General features: G+C 37.6%; 1 protein-coding gene across 1 annotated transcript; it reads right to left on the bottom strand.

Moving 5' to 3' along the window:
• Window positions 1-211: 211 nt before the first annotated feature.
• On the bottom strand, window positions 212-18359 carry parp4 (poly (ADP-ribose) polymerase family, member 4). Its single transcript, XM_079881416.1, has 35 exons — window positions 18248-18359; window positions 17857-17989; window positions 14537-14732; window positions 14315-14420; window positions 14105-14183; window positions 13728-13826; window positions 13457-13615; window positions 13206-13343; window positions 12957-13115; window positions 12670-12821; window positions 12458-12589; window positions 11746-11844; window positions 11443-11629; window positions 11200-11347; window positions 10720-10862; window positions 10147-10278; window positions 9971-10057; window positions 9717-9881; window positions 9578-9621; window positions 9331-9409; window positions 9074-9211; window positions 8743-8950; window positions 8514-8584; window positions 7104-7291; window positions 6920-7019; window positions 6637-6807; window positions 6118-6198; window positions 5868-5948; window positions 5679-5774; window positions 3801-3938; window positions 2816-3710; window positions 2603-2712; window positions 2407-2509; window positions 1394-1526; window positions 212-1320 (listed from the first exon to the last, which is right to left on the bottom strand). Exons 2-35 carry the CDS (start codon window positions 17980-17982, stop codon window positions 1119-1121), a joined length of 5145 nt encoding a protein of 1714 aa, XP_079737542.1. The 5' UTR covers window positions 17983-17989; window positions 18248-18359; the 3' UTR covers window positions 212-1118.
• Between the last annotated feature and the right edge of the window lie 484 nt (window positions 18360-18843).

The raw sequence follows: 18843 nt of genomic DNA on the forward strand, positions 1-18843 counted from the left end.
GTGTATAATTATTTTCTATATATAAATACACACACATGCATGTATATATTTAAGAAATATTTGCATGTATATACTGTGTATATATATTTATATTATATATAATTTATATTATATATAAATATTTTATATATAAATAACACATTTTTCTTAAATATATATGCATGTGTGTGTATTTATATATAGAAAATAATTATACTCCATACACACACATATATTATGTAAACACAAACTTTTATTTTGGATGCGATTAATCGTTTGACAGCCCTAATATATATATATAAAACATCAAACCAAATGTAATTTATCTTAAAGACAGCATAGCCACACTTTTCAAGCAAATCATTTCACAGAATTTTATATTTCAAATGAACAGTGCACCATGTTTTACATCATAGTGTGTCATATAATGTAATGAACTTTGCTCTGATAGGACATAAGTGTGAACTTGAAGAGAAATTACTTCATACATCCTCTAAAAATCACTTTGAGACCAGCATTTACTGGCAAATGACAATTGGTTTTACATTTTCAATCCAATGCAAAGAAATTCTGACATTTTAAGTGACACAATTGTCCAAATATATTGTTGAGACCACTTTAAAGCTATAACAGTAATTTTTTTTTTTCAATATTAAAGGGATAGTTCACCCAGAATATAAACAGAAGCTCAGCCATTCTTGACATGCGAGAACAACCTTTATTGATTCTTGTGGAAGCTCAAACATGCGGGCGTATCACGAGAGAATGAACTTCACTGATTTTCGGGAGTCAAGCAAGCATGCTTGACCTTCTATGACCAAATCTGAATGTAAATAAATGACAAATGAATCTGATCATCATATACAACGATCGTGTCTCTTCAGAAGACATATTAGCCGCTCAATTCATTTGGATTTATTTTACAATCTTTTTATGCACACTTAGACTTTCAATGGAGGGACAGAAATCTCTCAGATTTAATAAAAAATATCTTCATTTGTTGTCCTGAAGATGAATGAAAGTTTTGTTGATCTGGAACGACTTGAGTGTGAGTAAATGACAGAATTTTCATTTTTGGGTGAACTAACCCTTTAAACAAACAGCAACTGTAAATGAAGGGGGAAGTGTGTGTCCAGTTTCTACATGACTGATACACACACACGTCTCTCCAGAACAGGTTTGAGAGGGGAATATGGGTGTGGAGAATCACAGCCCAGCAGCTGACGTGTAGATGATTCCCAATCCCGGCCGATCTCCAGCCTGCTGCACACACACGGATACTGTCTGTCTGTCCGACAGGCCCAGTCCACGGCCCTCTTCACTGCCTCCCAGTGCATCGGCCTGAATGGAGAAGAGCACAAAGTTATGGATCAAATATACAAGAGTGAATCACTATGAGGACGTGTGCTCGTACCTGGACTCCTGAGACTCTTTCAGCCGGAGGAGAGACTCGAGCAACCGTCCCACTGCCAGCTTCTTCACCCGGATCAGCTGCAGCACCAGCAGAGTCGCCACCAGTCTCAGAATTTCAGCATGAGCCTTCACACCTGACAGACAAAACATGTGACTGATTAACTGATTCTGACTGTGTCTGTTAAAAGATATTAGATTAGATTCACTTCAATTAAGCTTCAAAATAAACAGATAAATACATATATTTCAGATAAAAAGTTACATTTAATAAAACACAAATATATTTGTCAAATCTGTCAAATGTGCCGTCCTCTGTGAAATAGCATTAGTCCAAAATCCAGCACCACTGTACTGTACATTAAGCATTAAATATCTTCTGATTGGCTGTGTGTCAATTCACATGACAGATTCATGTTGAGTGTAGACAGATGAACTGTGGTGTCGTAAGGCTTGTTCGACTTGATCCGGTGCTGCACAGACCGATAGGTGAATTACATCAAAGACGGCTCCGTATGCTTTTGAATCATTCTCGCGGTACTTTGATGTCATAAACCGATCGGTCTGTGCAGCGCCGGATCAAGTCGAACAAGCCTAGAATCTTGTCATGTCATGCTTGATTAAGACACTGTAGCATTAGGTAGGTGGGACTTTGTTGATTTATTAAGATGGTTGGTTTATGATACTTCCTGGAGTAAGAGCACACAGGTGTTCGAATTATTTTGAGGATGAAATAATCTGTATTTGCCATGGAATAATGCAAGGTTAATGACATCAAATCTTTGAAAGACTTTCAGAGCTTTATCTGAGACTGCTGCGCCATTATTGAATTGAGATTTTTCACATGCTAGTGTGGTGTATTCCAGATAACCTGCCTTTATACAGTATACGAACAATACAAACTGTGATTGGTCACTTTACACATCAGCCAGACAGCTCTTCTTGTCTAAGTGGGTGGTTCTTTACCAGAATAAGCTGCTAAATGGACCAGAAATGGGCATGTAAAAAATCTTATACCAAAGGAACGGATGCCTTTCTCCTGAAGAAAGACATTGGCAAAAAAGTCTACGTCCAGGTTGAGGAAGCTGCTCAGTCTCTCAGTGCACTCCCAGTATCCATCCTACATCCAAACACAATACATAAGTTCATATTCCCTTGACTTACACATTTACATGCCGTATATAATCTAGTGCATTAAATCACGTGTTAACACCTCATGTTGAAGCTCAAACAGCTCATTCCAGGCCACGGTGTCAGGCTTGCTGATTTGTTTTCCCAGAAGCAATGATGTCTTCCGTCTTTGAATAGGAAAGCCAGTACTGTCTTTGGTTTCAGCATAATAAGAAATGAGACATACATTTGACATGTTTTTAATCCATCTGAACATTGATCAAATAGGGAAACTCATCAATGTGATTCAACTTACCAGGTACAGAAAACGCAGACCTTTTTTGTTGTTGCTGAGATGCTCCAAAGCTAAAGCCTGAAAAAGCAGAACTCTCCCAGTCTAGAGGCTTTATTGTTTCTCGCAGAATGGCAGGAGCGCTACTGTATGCAAAGGCATTTGGCACACCAATGGCAAGCTTACAGGTTTTAGGTTGACCAAAGGAAACAGCAGCAGGAAGAGGGGGAGCCAGCAAACCCCTGTCACTCATGGAAAAAGATACAGACTTCTTGGCAGAAGCAGGAGGAGGAGGTCTGGGAGCTCTGCAGTAATACATGGGCTTCGACTTTCGGCGACGAGCGCCACAAAGGGGATCCACAAAAGAAGGCACTGAGGTGTCAAGACTGGTAGCAGGAGGAAGACTGTCATTCGTGGAGAAAAGTGAGGACAGCGTGGGAGCAGGAGGAAGACGGCTGTGAGTCATGGAGAGAGATTCCATTGACCTATAGGATGGAGGGGGGTCTTGAAGGAGTTTATGATGAGAAGCACGCATTGGGGCAACAAACATGCCAGTGGAAGTACGCACTGGGGCATCTAACATGACAGGGGAAGTACGCATTGGGGCACCAAACCTGCCAGGGCAAGGGGGAAGCTTTAGAGCACTTTCCTCAATATTAGGAGAGGGATGCATGTCAAAAAAAGATTCTTCCAATGTTGAGGCTTCAATAGGAGTCACACAAATAAACTTTGTCTTTAGATAAGGTTGAATAACATGAGAAAGAGAGCCAGAGAATGACTCATGGACAGGGGGAGCTGCAGGTGGTGCTTCTCGAACACCATACGTTGGTTCATAGCTATCTCCCTCATCAGATTCAGTACAATCAAAATCCAGAAGTCTAGATTTGAAGATGCTACTGGACCTTTTCTTTGATTTCAACTGGAAAAAAAAATGCACTGTTCTAAATACTGAATGATGACATCCTTAATCACTACATTATGTGACTGTTTTGTTTTTACCCATATTTACCTCTTCTTCCTCGGCACCAATACTATGCTGAGCCATGAGCTTCTCTTCAGTCCAGACCATATATGGCAAAATATCCACATCCTCTTCTGATATGAGTTTAGGAATATCTGTCAATCCAGTGTCAAGCTCATTCTGGTCCTACAAAGAGCAAATGAGGACATACAAGTCAATTCTTTCATAGACTTTCATTGACTTCTTATCAACAAGACTGATGTATCAGATAATATTGGATATATTTTCATTATCAGTATCTGCTATAAATGGACATTTAGTGTCGCAAAGCAGAAAATGCAATTCTCAATGTGTAGAGATGTGTATTTTTTGTTAATTATTAACACTTAGAAAAGGCAGGTACAAGGAGAAGCTGCCTAAAACACATGCAAGGAACCATAATTTGAATAACTAAAAGATTTGACATTAAAAGAATAAATGTGTGAGAAATTTGTATTATTTAAAATTGTTTATGCATTAAACGTACAGTATGGAATTTTTCGCCGCTAGGGGTCGCTAACCTCTTACAATAACAAAGGCGTAGTTTGATGACGCAACATTTGCTAAGAATTATGGATCTTGTCGTCAACGTCAAGCCGACCGATCTAATAATGTTTATGGATGAGTGAATACATTGATGTTTTTATCATGACTGTGATATGAAGCAGGTCGGGATTGCTAAGAGACAGCTATCAGCTCCACACGCGACGCGAGTGCCTCGGATATAAAAGGAATATGGACATTTCATTCTACCGAACTACACGCAAGTGCAGAATTACAACTCACAGGTCAGTTTATTAGACAAATTAAACCTGTGAGGTAACGGAGCGCTGTGCCACTTGGTCTAACATTACACTAGCACATTAAACTGCATTTGAATGTGTTGAAATTTATGTATTAGTTTGTCTGTATGAGACTAGCAGTAAGCTAGATCAACATTAGAATAACATACAGATCATATTCTAACATTTTATCATTGTTGAACTATATAACATTGATTAGTTTTATGTAAAGGTGCTCACCTTTAATAAAGTACATGTAGGAGCGGTCGAAATCTCGGACGTGGAGCTCTCGTTTATATACTGCCTATGGGAGCTCTAGGGATCTCGAAAACACTGCGCTGATATTGATTCTTGTTTTAGTTCTTCTTTTTTATCCAAAGTCTGCTTGCCATGGTCCATAATGTTTGAACGAAACAACAACAGCGTGCAATTAGACATTGCGAACTACACAGTTGTCCACGTCAGTCACCTTGGTTACTATCAGAGGGCTCTGGTTACTATGGCAGCACGAGCGGAAACCAGGGACAACGCGGATATGACGCCATTGACGGAGACAAAACGGAAATAAAGAAACGGTCCGTGTCTTCGAATTAAATTACAAATTTCTCCTGGTTTGAAAGTTGTTGGAAACAGTCGGGATAATGTAAGTACACAACAAAAAAAAATATATAACATAGATATAGTGATTTTTGCTATTTTTAAACAAAAAAAGTTACATATTGTGCCTTTAAGAAAAGGTAGAAGATGTTTGCTGTTGATGTTATTTTAGTCACCATTTTTACTCTGTAATGGTTTGCTATATCTTCACGAAGTGTTTCCTTTAAGATAAAAAGAAAGATGGGGCAGCATAGTTTTTTGTTGTTGTTGTTGTTGTATGTTTCTCTTGATTTTGGAAGAAATTTTCAGTAAATAATTGAAACTTGAACAAAGACCCAATTTTTTTGCCAAAAATGACAATCCATGTTTATTGCTACACATTTAAAATATGTAATTTTTTTTATTTTATAAATTTATTTGATTTAAGTTTAAGTGAATTTATAATAAATATTATGCAAAAATAAAAAATTGTCATTAATTGAGACTGAGATGTTTAGAATAATTATACCCTCTCTTCGATGGCGACAAAGCTTGTGAACTGGGACAAGATGGAGAACTCTTTACTGAGCTCAATGATGTAGGACTTCAGCTCTGCTTTCTTCCCCTGATAGAGAGATACAAGACAGCAAGTCAAGTTCTTCTGATAGCAAATTTGCCAGTTCTATTAAAAACAGCAACAATCAGTAAAATATTGTACCTCATGTTCTGCTTCACTGTTGCCTAGAATGCCATCTTCATAGTCTCTGATGATCGCTCTTGCTGTTAACTTGTGAAGGAACTACACACACACACACACACCCACGCACACACGCACACACACACACACACACACACACACACACACACACACACACACACACACACACACACACACACACACACACACACACACGATCAAAAATTGATGATATTTCAGATTATATGAAGTATTTAAGATGTTCACTCACAGTTCCTTTTGTCTTTTGCAGTTCTGTGGTGGAAACCATTGTTTTGATCTCCTGCCCACTCAAATCACCAAACAGTGTGGCCTAAAAGTGTGAATATTACACAATTAAAAATTTACAGCAGAAATTAACATACCTATATGAAGAATAATATTTACTTACTTTCATTTATAGTATGCATCAATATAACTATACTGATGAAATAATCGTCCAACATACTGTATATTTTAAAATAAAAAATGCCATACAAAATCTTCATGAACTTAATAATGCAAACAAACTGTCGATTCAGAGCTTTGAATGTATTTTATGAAACAGTTGGAAATAATTCATCAAACTCTAACTCTAATAGTAAAAAATACTAAAATTATAGCTACATTCATAATGTTTCTTAATTTTACAGTTTTAGCAAAATCTTTTGGATATACTGTGAATTTTACAATATATTACTCAGTCCTAACTACAATAAGGAACAACCATCTGCAACACAATCAGATCAGCTGGTAAATAGCGCAGGTCTACCTGAGTGCAGTTCGGCACAAAGCCGTATATGAGAGTGTGACAGTCACTGAAGAGGCCGTGAAGCTGTGAGGGGGCTTGAACAGGAGGAGGCGCTGTGGGATTAAACTGCTGCCACTTCACTGCCACTGATCTGCAGCCTGGAGACTCCATACGCTGAACCTGAGCACGCACCTGAAATTACCAGCAAATCTGGTGAACTCAAGCCTCAGAGCAGCCCATGTTGAACTGATAATGTTCCCTTTTCCTTAATTAACAGAACAATACAATAAACAGCGTGATTCACCTTCTCTGCCCAAGTGTGTTTCATTTTTGTATCAAAAAATTCACATGTTCCTCCCCCTGCTTGAGCCAAAGCTCTGAGCATATGACGATTAGCTGTCACGCTAGACAAACACAAACACAAACTATAGGTTCAGAAATGAACTGAAGTGTTAAAGAGATTTGTGTTGAACTCTTCAAAGGCAGACCTGAGTCCACAGGTGAAGAGGCGCGTGTGGCAGGAGTTTTCTCGGACCAGCTGTAGGGTCAGAGGCTGGTTCTGAACATGTCCATCAGAGAGCAGAAGGATGTTCCTCACGCCCCGGCTGGGAGACAGAAGGCTCAGGCTCTGGAGAGGCCGCCACAGCTCAGTGCCGCCACCAGCGCCACTACAGGACTGAAGAGACCACACATGCAATGACATGAACATGAACTTTAGTGATTAAAGGGTAACTCTCTCCAAAATTGAACCTAGGAGTCAAACTTTTGTGTAAAAGTATAATTAGAATGGAAACGCCACTTTTAAGATTGACCGTATTTTCGTTTTAGGTCAAAATGCCTTTTGAATGGGAGTACATGGGGCACTTTTATGATAGCATCAAAATCACTATTTTTGAAACACTAAGGAGGCTCGACACAACATGAAACTTTGTTCGAAGTATCACCAGGGGCTCTACACATGAACTTGAGCATCGACTACATTGTTTGTGTACACAAAGTTTACTAAAAAGAAAGGTTTTGTACGACTCACTTTATCAGTTAGTGTTTCCGGTGGAATTTTGTCAGTCATAAGTAGTCGATCTCCAAATGCAACGTAACATGAGGAGAGTAAAGACGGAAAGCTCCTAAAGCTTGTTTCCATATAAATTCACGGATAATTTTTTATCTAAGTTATCATGCTTTTCATTGAAATTACAAGTTCATGACATTTCCTCATATGGAGTCAGTTCAATACGTTGCATTTGGAGATCAACTACTTTTGAATGACAAAATTGCAGCCACCGGAAACACTAACTGATAAAGTGAGTCATACAAAACCTTTTTTTTTGGTAAACTTTGTGTACACAAACAATGTAGTCAATGCTCGAGTTCATGTGTAAAGCCCCTAGTGATACTTCGAGCAAAGTTTTATGTTGTGTAGAGCCTTCTTAGTGTTTTAAAAATAGCCATCATAGAAGTGCCCCATGCACTCCCATTCAAAAGGCATTTTGACCAAAAACAAAAATATGGTCAACCTTAAAAGTGGCGTTTCCATTCTAATTATGCTTTTACACGAAAGTTTGACTCGGGTAGATTAACAAAAAGAGCCTAGGTTCAATTTTGGTGAGAGTTACCCTTTAACCAAGGGCTCAAGGTTTAGCTGGTTAATGTGGTACAGTTACACCCTGCTGGATGATGCTGTAACTACAACATTATGGTGGCAAAACATCTCGCTCTAATTGGAACTGAGTGTCCATGAGCAACATCTTAAAAGCTGAAATGAAGTGATGATGATGCATAATGTGAATCGAATGATGTCTCCTGATGGAAGAAGTCAAAAAACCTGAAGAATTTCTCAATATGTCCCCTTTCAAAGCACAGAAACACTCATCTTTTAAACATTTTTAAACATTACTCACCATTATAAATTTTCTGGCTGGTTCAGATGCTTCATCTAAAGGCACTGGTGCAGGAAAAGCTTCCTTGTAATCTTAAAAACACACACATTTTAAGATTAACATTGTGTGAATGAAGTACCAGCATATAATATTCTTCACCCATAACACTTCACTGTGAATTACAAGAATAAAAGGGAAATAAAAGTGTCTACAAGATGATCACTAGCAGATAGTTTCAGTGAACACTAACCAGTGCTGAAAGAGATGATGTTGATCTTCAGGGAGCGGTCCAGAGATTTAAGGACTTGAAGGGCAATCCTGCGGGCGTTCAGCATGGCATCTCCCCGCATGGACTTGGACGAGTCCAGTAGAATGACCACATCGCTCACACTGGACGGATCTCCAGAGCTGGAAACCCCGCTTGACTTAAAGTCTGGATAAAACACCAGCATGCAGGCCTGCAGGGATCAGAGAGTGTCAGAGAACGACTTTTCTGTGTGTTTTATAGCTCAGGCCATGTGAAAGAAAAAGAGGCATTTTTGTCTGCAATATGAAACAGATGTGACTGATTATTTCATTACCTGACTACATTTATCCGGATGGTTCTCGACCCACATCCTGGGCATGTGGATATTAGAAAGACTGAAGTACACCTGTAACCCTTCAGATCCAAGAGTCTGTCCCGGTAACGTGCTGAGCATTGCCTTACAGTCGGTCATCTGAACGGGAAAAACACTGATACTGTTAATAATACTGTTCATAACCAAATATGTTTTATTTCCTTTGGATAACACAACAAGTATCTAGTAAGACAATCCACAAAAATAAGTAAAATAACCTTGGTTTTGATGCGGTGTGAAGAACTCAAGTTGATGATCTCGTAAGGCATTTCAATGGACATAGACAGAGAAAACTCCCTGAAGAAAGTGGGAATGAATGAAAGAGAGTGTGATATTATAAAGACAACGTGGTTTGCTAAATTAAATAATTGTCTTTTATATTGTAAATCATCAGCAGATGCATTTTGATTTTAGTGAATCTTTAGTGAATATCCCTGTGAATTCCCCCGTGTTTGAGACTCTCACCCCTCTGACTGAAGCTCCGTCACACCAATCTTTTCAACAGTTGCCTGAAATATAACAAAACTCTCAGTCAAAACACTGTAACTAACAGCAGCCCATACAGTAGTTTAACTACAGTGACTAAAGACCAATCGTGTCGTACCTGAGTTGTCAGATTAAGGGCGGCGCTCTGTTGCCATGGTGCCACGCTGCCAGCCAGTGAGAAGACTATAAAGCCTGATCTCACCACCAGCTCAGTGATTAACGTCACCTTGATCAAAACTGTGGCTCCGGGAGGAAGGTTCCCCACGCTGATAGTAAATACATCCTGCCTCACATGAACACATGACCTTAAAGAAGCCTTCTGATACATTATCACTCATGCATCAGAGAAAGAAACAGTAGTAAGTAACTCACAGGTGCATCCTGGTCCATCAGGTAGGCTCCATGGCCTTTCTCTATGGCTTGCTTGTACTCCTTACGAGCCTGCTCTTTTTCCTTTACCTACAGGACAAAGAAAGACATTGAAAACTGATGAGAAAGCAGCTATGAAGAGCAAAAGCTGCATTCGACAGATTCTGAATGACTTGTACCTTTCCAACGACATGTTTTCCATTGATAAAGGCTTCAAACCCACACACTGCTGCCGTCTCCTCCAGTGGAAAAACGTACTTTGCTTCAATGGGAACAGCACTCTTGTTTGTGTAGGTCTGAAAAATGATGACCTGATGACAGAACAGAGAAAGTTTTGGTTATGGTTACAGTTTGAATTTGTAATTATAATTTTGCTATGGTTCTTTCTTTCTTTTATTTTGTTAACCCTATTGGATTTTACTTTGAAGTTCTTGATCACCATGTCATGTCTTTGTTCCCTATTGCACTCTTTGTTCCCTACTATAAATGTGTCCATTGCTGTTTTGTTTTCAACTGCCATAAAATTTATGTTTTACCACCCCACATTTGCTGCCAGCCTCTTCATCACTAATTAAAATGTTCATATTTTTATCATTATATTTTCTGATATTTCACTTATTCTATTTATCCTTTATTCTGACTTTTTATTTTTCATAACATTGTTGAACACACGATTGACCTTAGCAGTGAGAGAAAAGCACACAACTGCTTTGTGTCGCTCATACACTCGCAGTCCAACTGTAGTATCACACCTGACACAGCAGGTCCATCAGCTTGCACCTCACATTGACAGCCTGAAGAGGAATTTTCTGACCATTGCTGTCCAGCAAACCTGCAGTCATCTCCTCCAGAGGGTTTTTAGTGGACTCCAAACCCTCACTGTCATCACTGGACACTAAAGAAACACATTAAACAAAACCAATGATCAATTTCACAAATCCAAATCAGAGCATTCAGCTTAACAGAGCATCAGATGTCCCTGAAGAATGATTTTCTCTCCACCATGTCAAAGTTCACCGTTATTATAAAGGACTGTTCTGCGGGACTCAAACTTTGGTCACCCAAAGCGCTATTGCACTATATGTTGGAGTGTTGTCCAGAAGGATATGGGCTCCTTAATGTTCATTGATAAAAAAATGTAATGTGCTTGATAGCCCCAGTTATCATCTACAACAGATTCCTCCACATACAAAAGCTCTTTCTACATGTCCTGTTCACTGTTCATTACTCACAGACGTCAGACGTGTCAGTGAGCTGTGTGAGCTCCACAACTGTGTCGATATGAGGCTGGAACTCTTTTAACTCGTCTCCCTCCAGAGTGTACTGAACCACATACTTCAGTCTGATCTGCTCTGTGTTATAGACAACAAACTCATCATCCTGTCAAATAGAAACCAGCACACACAAACACAAGAATCACATTAGATCCCAAAAACATGAGCAGAATAATTGAGAACAGAGAAAATGACTAGCACCTCAAATTCAGAGAGTCTCTTCTTGGGTGTGCGGCGGACTCCGTGTACACTGTGGTAGCCGACAGGGGCGCAGGTCAAAGTGGTGTCTTTCTTCAGCAGGTCTTTGCAGCGACCCAACGCCACTTCACACACCAACAGCAGCCGAGAGCCGTCAGTTACACTGGGCTTGGAGTATTTCACACTAGTGCTTTAACACAGAGCAGAAACTTACTGACTGGCTCAAGTCTTCAGTTGTCATGAAAGTGGAGTATTTACAAATCTGTCATAATTAAAGATTCCTGAATAATGCAAAAGACCACTGACTTTAGAGAGTCACTGAAGTAGATTCCTCCTCCAAGATTCCCGATATCCGTCCTCTCAATTCCATGCTGTTCGACTCCAACTCTGGGCAGCAACAGACCTCTACATAGAATATTCCATTAAAAAAAATTATATTTAATTAATTACATGATAAAACAAATAAGCAATCAAATGAATGACAATGAATTGCATTAACACTTGCTGAGAAAATCCCAAAAATGAACAAAAGACATTACATGATTATTGCAGAAGAGTAAATCATTGAATAGACATTACAATAAGTGATTTCTGTCAATTTATAGACAGATATTAGAGGTTTTTTCAGAGTTTTTCGGGGTTGGTCTACATTGTTTTAAGTAATGCTCATTTCCTCTATTTTTACGTTTAGATAAATTTGCCATAATTTATTAATCATTTAATAACATTTAATAAATGTATTAAAAACTGGGTTTTAAACAGCATTTAAACTTGTTAAAATAAATGGTTAAATTTAATCTTATTACATTTAATGCAAATCTCAACAACAATGTCCATTTTTGTACATTATTATTTCTAAATTCACTTACTATCAGCCATATCAAGAATCATGGTTCAACCAAACCGACTGTATCTGTCTTCACTTGCTCCACCACAGTATATGGTCTGTCATAAACAGGTTTGTGTGGTTTTGTATGTATGTATGTGTATGATTATTTTTTAAAGAAAATGCTCTTACCGTGACAGTATTCCAACAAAACTACTGGGACTGGTGGAGTGAAGGAGAGGCTTAATGTTTCCTAAATCCTCCCAAAACATTTGAAGCTCCACCCCTCTGCTTACACGCAGTATCTGCTGAATCTGAACAGGCCTGTAGTGGATACAAGATTAACACCATCATAATATATTCATGTTTGAACTTCAGACCACAGTCGTCACAATCAAGTTTACCTTTCCTGAAGCAGTTGAGAGACAACATGAAACTCAGGGTTTTGTGGTGGAACAACCTCAATGCTGCACCTCAGAGCTCGATACTTTCCCAGAGACGAGGGCGACGGGCTTCCCAGAGTGGCTTCACTCACATTCAGAATGTCTCTTATCAGCTGAGGACGACAGAAGAGTTTAAAGTACCAGTCTGCACTGTGTGTGGAGTTAAAAATCCATATTGAAAAATCTACCAAAATCCCCAAGTATGAAGGAATCTATATAATCATGTACTCTAATTGCATACATGTTACCTGACAAAGATCTAGTTTCTGAGACACAAGCTTGTGTTTGGAAGGAGGGTCGATCATTCTGAGGGGTAGAAGAGTGTTGACCTCCTCTAGCAGGGCCTTGACTTCATCCTCTTTCTGAGTCTTTTGTGCCTGCAGTAACAATCCCTCCACCCTGCTCACCTGCAACAGCACAGAGACATTAAACACACAACATTCCTGTGAGCTTCATGATTGGATGTGTGTGTGTGATTATTTAAGGCTTATTCTCACATCATTAAGGCTGATTTTGGAGACAGGGACTGTCAGGATGTTGCTAAGGGAACCGAGAGCTTCGGTCCAAACCAGCTCCACAAAGGCGCCAACTTCCTGTGATAATGAGCTGCAGTTCAGCTTCTCCTCCAACAGAAGCTGCAAATCAAAAGAGTGAACTGATTTTACACTCATCGGACACGTTATATATGCACATACTGTACAGTATCAACTGAATAAAACAGATCTTCATAGATCTGTTTCTGTGTAACCTGCTGCAGGCTGTAGGACGCCAAGCGTTCAACCTCAGGAGGAAGCGTGTGAGTTCTTGTGAATCCCTGCGTCTCCATCTCCTTCATCAGCAGCAGATACGCTTCCACAGCATCCTCAGACGTCATGCAGTGCACAAGCTTGTCCTGCACCCCTGCGCTCTACAGTGAGAGAGTGTCAAGACATGTCAAGAGTTCATTACCTCTCTCACAGTATATGAGTCCTATGATAACAACATTTAAACAGTTTAAACGGTGTTCGAGATGACCAAACCTCAGCTTCACGCAAGATTGAAGACAACACACGATACTGCTGGCCTTTTCGTCCTCTGGCACTCTGCAGCTCCAAAACAGACAAAGTCTTGGGTTTGACCTGCAACACAGACATGAAAACACCTTCAAACTCAGGCAGTGATGGAGGCTACAAGAATCACTCCAGGAATGTGTTAAACTGGTCATCATACATTTATCATTATTTTATACTATTTATCTGTCTGATTTCATTAAGTTGTGGAAGTTCAGAATGAGTTGTTTTGCAGGTTAGAGTGAATAAATGGTCTATTTTGAGTTCTGAACAATACATTGTGTTTTACATAGTACGTGTCCTCTTTTAATTCAAAGATTAATGTAAATAAAAATGTTCTCACTCACCTTCTCAAAAATTGAATACTTGGCCACTTGAAAATATGAAGGAAATTCAGGCAGCTCATGGTCGCCGCCTCTGTAAACTCTGCATTGGGTAAATGAAAAGATGCAATCAGGTAAACTAGCACATCTAAATAAATGATGTAAAAAATGTAGAACATTAAATAAACTTCAATAATTCTCAAGAACTGAAAGTGACAAAAAACAAGAGCATACCTGAACCTGCCAAGACTGGGTCCGCCCTTCTCAATCTTTGAGAGTTCAGAGTCAGACTGACCTTTGAACTCCTCTTTTTCTTGTATCTGGGTCGACACTTTTCCCTCTTTATGGTGAAAAACAACTTTATGTCAACAGAGCCACAAAAATGTATGCTTAAATCTCACTTAATAATCTTATAACCTAAAAACAATGTCAAATACATTTTCAGGAATCTCCTACCTGGACGAGAGATGAATTCAGAGGTGGGATAAGCCAGCTGTGGGGCCAAATCATGCTCCGTCAAAGGCAGGAGATGCCCTTCATCCAGACAGCTCCACACATACTGCGTCCCAACCACTGGGATCCGGAGCTTCTGGATGCTGCGCTGCCGGTTACTGCTCAGGTCATTCACACTGCTAGTGACTACAAAGGAGCACTGGAGAAGAGAAAAGCAGGTCAGAAGACACACTGCAGCTCTTTAGTGACTTTTAGTAGAAACATTGCACACTTTGGTGTCACTTTTACATATTTTAAGTTGCCATGTTACTGTTGTAGGAACTAATATAAAATTAGCCTATAGAGAGCAGTTAATTTTAACCCACTGGTACTGATCGGTCATTTTAGACCTAAAAATTGCCAAGAGTGCAAAATAAACACAATAGGCAGAGTAAGATCAAAAACTTGACTTGACTGTTTAGTTGAGCCAGAAGACTGAACTAAGATGTTGAAAAATCACTGCCAGATGGATCAAACATACTGAGATTTTTTACACTTTTATCGAATTTTTTTTTTTGAATTAATCATAGTTAAACGCTTTCTCTGTGTTCAGGTTTGACTGTAATGATAACGCACAAACTGACACTTTAATTTCAATTTCAAATAAAAAAAAGATAAACTTTGACAAGAAGTCTTAATTTTTCAAATGCAAAACCTAGCCTGATTCATGTAAGTAATTATGTCTGAAAACCCTGTTCAAAGAAAGGGAATTGCACAGGCCTGTGAATTTATTTATGGGCCATTCTATAGAATTGGTGCAAACTGCTGTCCGACAACCAAAAAACACATTTAAAAAGCATTTAAGTATTCAAATTTTAGATGTTTACAAATATCCTTCTATTAGGCCTATCTATTGAATCCCAGTAAATACAAGTAAACTTAATATAGAATCATCATTTACTGGGTAGGCTACTTTCAATTGGGAGGTGGCTGTCCCGAACCATAACCCCTAAATTTCAACTTGTGAAAATGATATTGAAATATTTTTTTTTAATTTTTTTCCATTGTTGTTTTTACAAATATCTTTTTGATTTCTTTTAAAAAGTTAAGTAAAAAAAAAAACATTTATTTAATTTTTAATTTTTAAATGTGTAAAAAAATGTGTCCCGCATTTTCATGTCACTACCAAAACAGTGTGTGTTTTAGTCCATTGGCTGAGACTGATTTTAACCACACCCCTACATTTTTGATCAGGAAATATTCTTGTGTGCCTCTCTCTCATAGCCTCTCTTTCATTATAGATAGGTACCATCATTTTGAGGGAAATGTGTTCAAAAGTCTGAAAATCTGTGTGTAACTTTAAGAGACGTCACTACCAAACACCTTTTTTCTGCAATTAAGCAAACTTTTTGGGGTGTAATTCCATACAATTTAGTTTTTATGTGTGTACAACTGTTCAGAACTGTGCTAGGTAACCATGTGCTGGCTATCATCTTTGAACTGGGTTTAAAAGTATCTTAAATTGTCACTACCGAAACAGTCATTACCGAAACATGTCGTGAAATTTTGGTTGTGACATCATGTTTTTTTTAGTGTTATTCGATAAAAAATTTGTTTTTGTGTGTGTACAACTGTTCAGAACTGTGCTAGGTAACCTTGTGCTGTTTATCATCTTTGAACTAGGCTCAAAAGTATCTTAAATTGTCACTAGCGAAACAGTCATGACCGAAACATGCCATCATTGTTTTGGTAGTGACAAAAGGGTTATTTGTACAGCTATGCAAATCATTAGTATCTTAGTATGTTTTAGTAGTGTTTTAGTATGCAAATTAAAATTCTGTAATATGATGTGGTCGCTACCAAAACATTACTGTCACTACCGAAAATGTGCCGTCACGACCGAAACATGGATGTTTTGTCTAAAATGAAGTATACTGAATTATCAACTAAGATGTTATTATAGTGTTTGGTTCTATGTATATTCAAACTAATGAATCCCATACAGAAATGTAATATATGTCAATATATGTAAATTACATATATAATGTCAGTGCCCATGTATGTCTGCTGCCTAAATGAGAATATATGCAAAATTCATATATGTAAAACACATAGACATTTATGAAACATATATTTCAAAATATAGCAAAAATGGCCGTTTTCATGTAAGTGCCATATATTTTCCCGTATATGCACATAAATGTGAAATATATGTAAGACGCATATATGTATACATGCATATATGTACTTATTTCCATAGTACATACTTTCACTTATATTAGGGATACAAATCTTATATCTGAATGCCTTGTAATTAAATGCCTATAGTTGGAGATTTTGTGTCTGTATTGTGTGAATACCAAATATAGTATTTTTAATACAATAATGCAGTGTTTTCTTTGTCATTTTTGACAAATACATCCACAAAGTACCATAACCATATGCCACAGCTTTAAAAATGCATCAGTATCACATGCATGTATGTTTACATACATTTATTAAATATGTGGAAAACAAATATGTATGTCACATATTTATACTTAATGTTGTCCATGCAAGAAACCAATACTATACTGTAATATATGCAGATCATATATGGATGAACTCAAATATTTTCTTCACATGTTTGGACACATAAATGTTCATATATGTTGCAGGCATATATTGTGTTCTCAGATAAGTCAAATATATGTATAGATATATGTCATGCTATTTAAAAGTACATATATGGCCATATATTACATTTTTGTATCCTTAACTTTGAAGTCAGTATGATTAACTTAATGCCTTTTACAAAGAAAGATTGGGTTCAAAATACAACAAATCGTATAAATTACACTTGAAATATTGTTAAAATTGTAATTGTTATTGATTTACCTGTGAAAACTTTTTTTTTAAAAATAGCAAAAAATATATTTACAAGGTAGATGTAAACAAAATATGAATAGGTCAATATGAGCCTTAAATTATTTCGGTAGTGACAAATTTGGGGAGAGGAAAAATATTCCAAAACTTTCTGAAAATACAATATGATAATTAACTGCACAATCCAACTCTGACTTTGAACCAAATCTGTAGAATGGCCCATATAGAGCTAAACAGGAATCCAGTGGTTAAACCACATTAGGTGCTTTTCCACCAATCTAGATTTTCAATGTCGTTGTTAACTTCAACGTTTAACAGTACAAGAGGGATAAACAAATCAAACGTCTGTAAATTGTGTAAATGACCTTAAAAAAAAAGAAAAAAAAGATCTAAATTTGTGTAAACAAACGCTCAGTGTAACTGTTTTGATGACAGAAAAAATATAGTTTAGTTATAAAGAGTATAAAAATGAGCAGAACCTCTTTGTTGATGACATGAGAGATGTTTCCTCCATTATCCAGAAGAGCCAATCTCAGCTTGTTCTTCTCTTTATAAGGCACATTCTTCACATCTAACACTACAGTACAGTTTTCAAACACTGTCATGATGCCACTGAAGAACATGCCAAGAACAGAAGATAAACAAAGAAAATATATCAATCAATCATACGAACGCTATAAAATATATGTACTTTATGCATCAACACAAACATGTTCAAATAAACATCGAATATTTATTTACAAATTATGCATACTACACATACCTAAAACAAGTTAATTGATTTTTCTCTTGAAGTAATTAAACATTCAGGCAATAATCAAAATCGCAGTATGATAGATATCACGTCAAAGACGGAAGAGCATATCTTACCGTGGAGAAGTTTATACCCTATTTTAAGAAAATACAATTAAAGAAGACGTAAACAATCTGCATGTGAAGTTCGTTAAATTACTTCCTGACTCGTACAGTATGTCACCCCCCTATATAAATATTAGACGGGCTCCATCCAGTGGTCGAAACTCAGTTCTTCATGAGGCGCGTGTAGGCTACAGCATAGCTACGCGGTGAGTTTTCGTGTGTGTGTGAGACGACTGTAAGTGTATCGGTGCAATATGTTTGAAGTGAACATATTCTTATATTCAAGTGTTGCACGGCGCCTCATAGCTCTTTTTCATCACTTGTGTTTTCCTGCTTTAGAAATGACAAATAAACGTAATTAAAATAAAAAAGGCACAATGTCGTAAAAATACCATTTGAGGAGTTTCTTCTATTAAAGTACAGATAATTAATTTATAGAATATTATTAATTAAATCGGGTGACAAGACTTCACAATTTTTTTTTATTTTTTTTTTACATTGTAGAATAAAAAGTCAAGAATCCCTAGAACATCAATTGATGGAGTTCTTGCCACAACTTTGACAGCCTTTCACTGAATGATACATTATTTTACTGATGGATAAAAATA

The sequence above is a fragment of the Squalius cephalus genome (assembly GCF_949319135.1).
Source record: "Squalius cephalus genome assembly, chromosome: 9".
NCBI lineage: Eukaryota > Metazoa > Chordata > Actinopteri > Cypriniformes > Leuciscidae > Squalius > Squalius cephalus.

Coding starts and splice junctions, on each gene's coding strand:
- parp4 (XM_079881416.1), bottom strand. CDS start 17,982: ATGACAGTGTTTGAAAACTGTACTGTAGTGTTAGATGTGAAGAATGTG. Junction 9,622..9,716: donor CCCTTAATCTGACAACTCAG/GTACGACACGAT, acceptor GTTATATTTCAG/GCAACTGTTGAAAAGATTGG. Junction 8,951..9,073: donor ATCCGGATAAATGTAGTCAG/GTAATGAAATAA, acceptor TGATCCCTGCAG/GCCTGCATGCTGGTGTTTTA.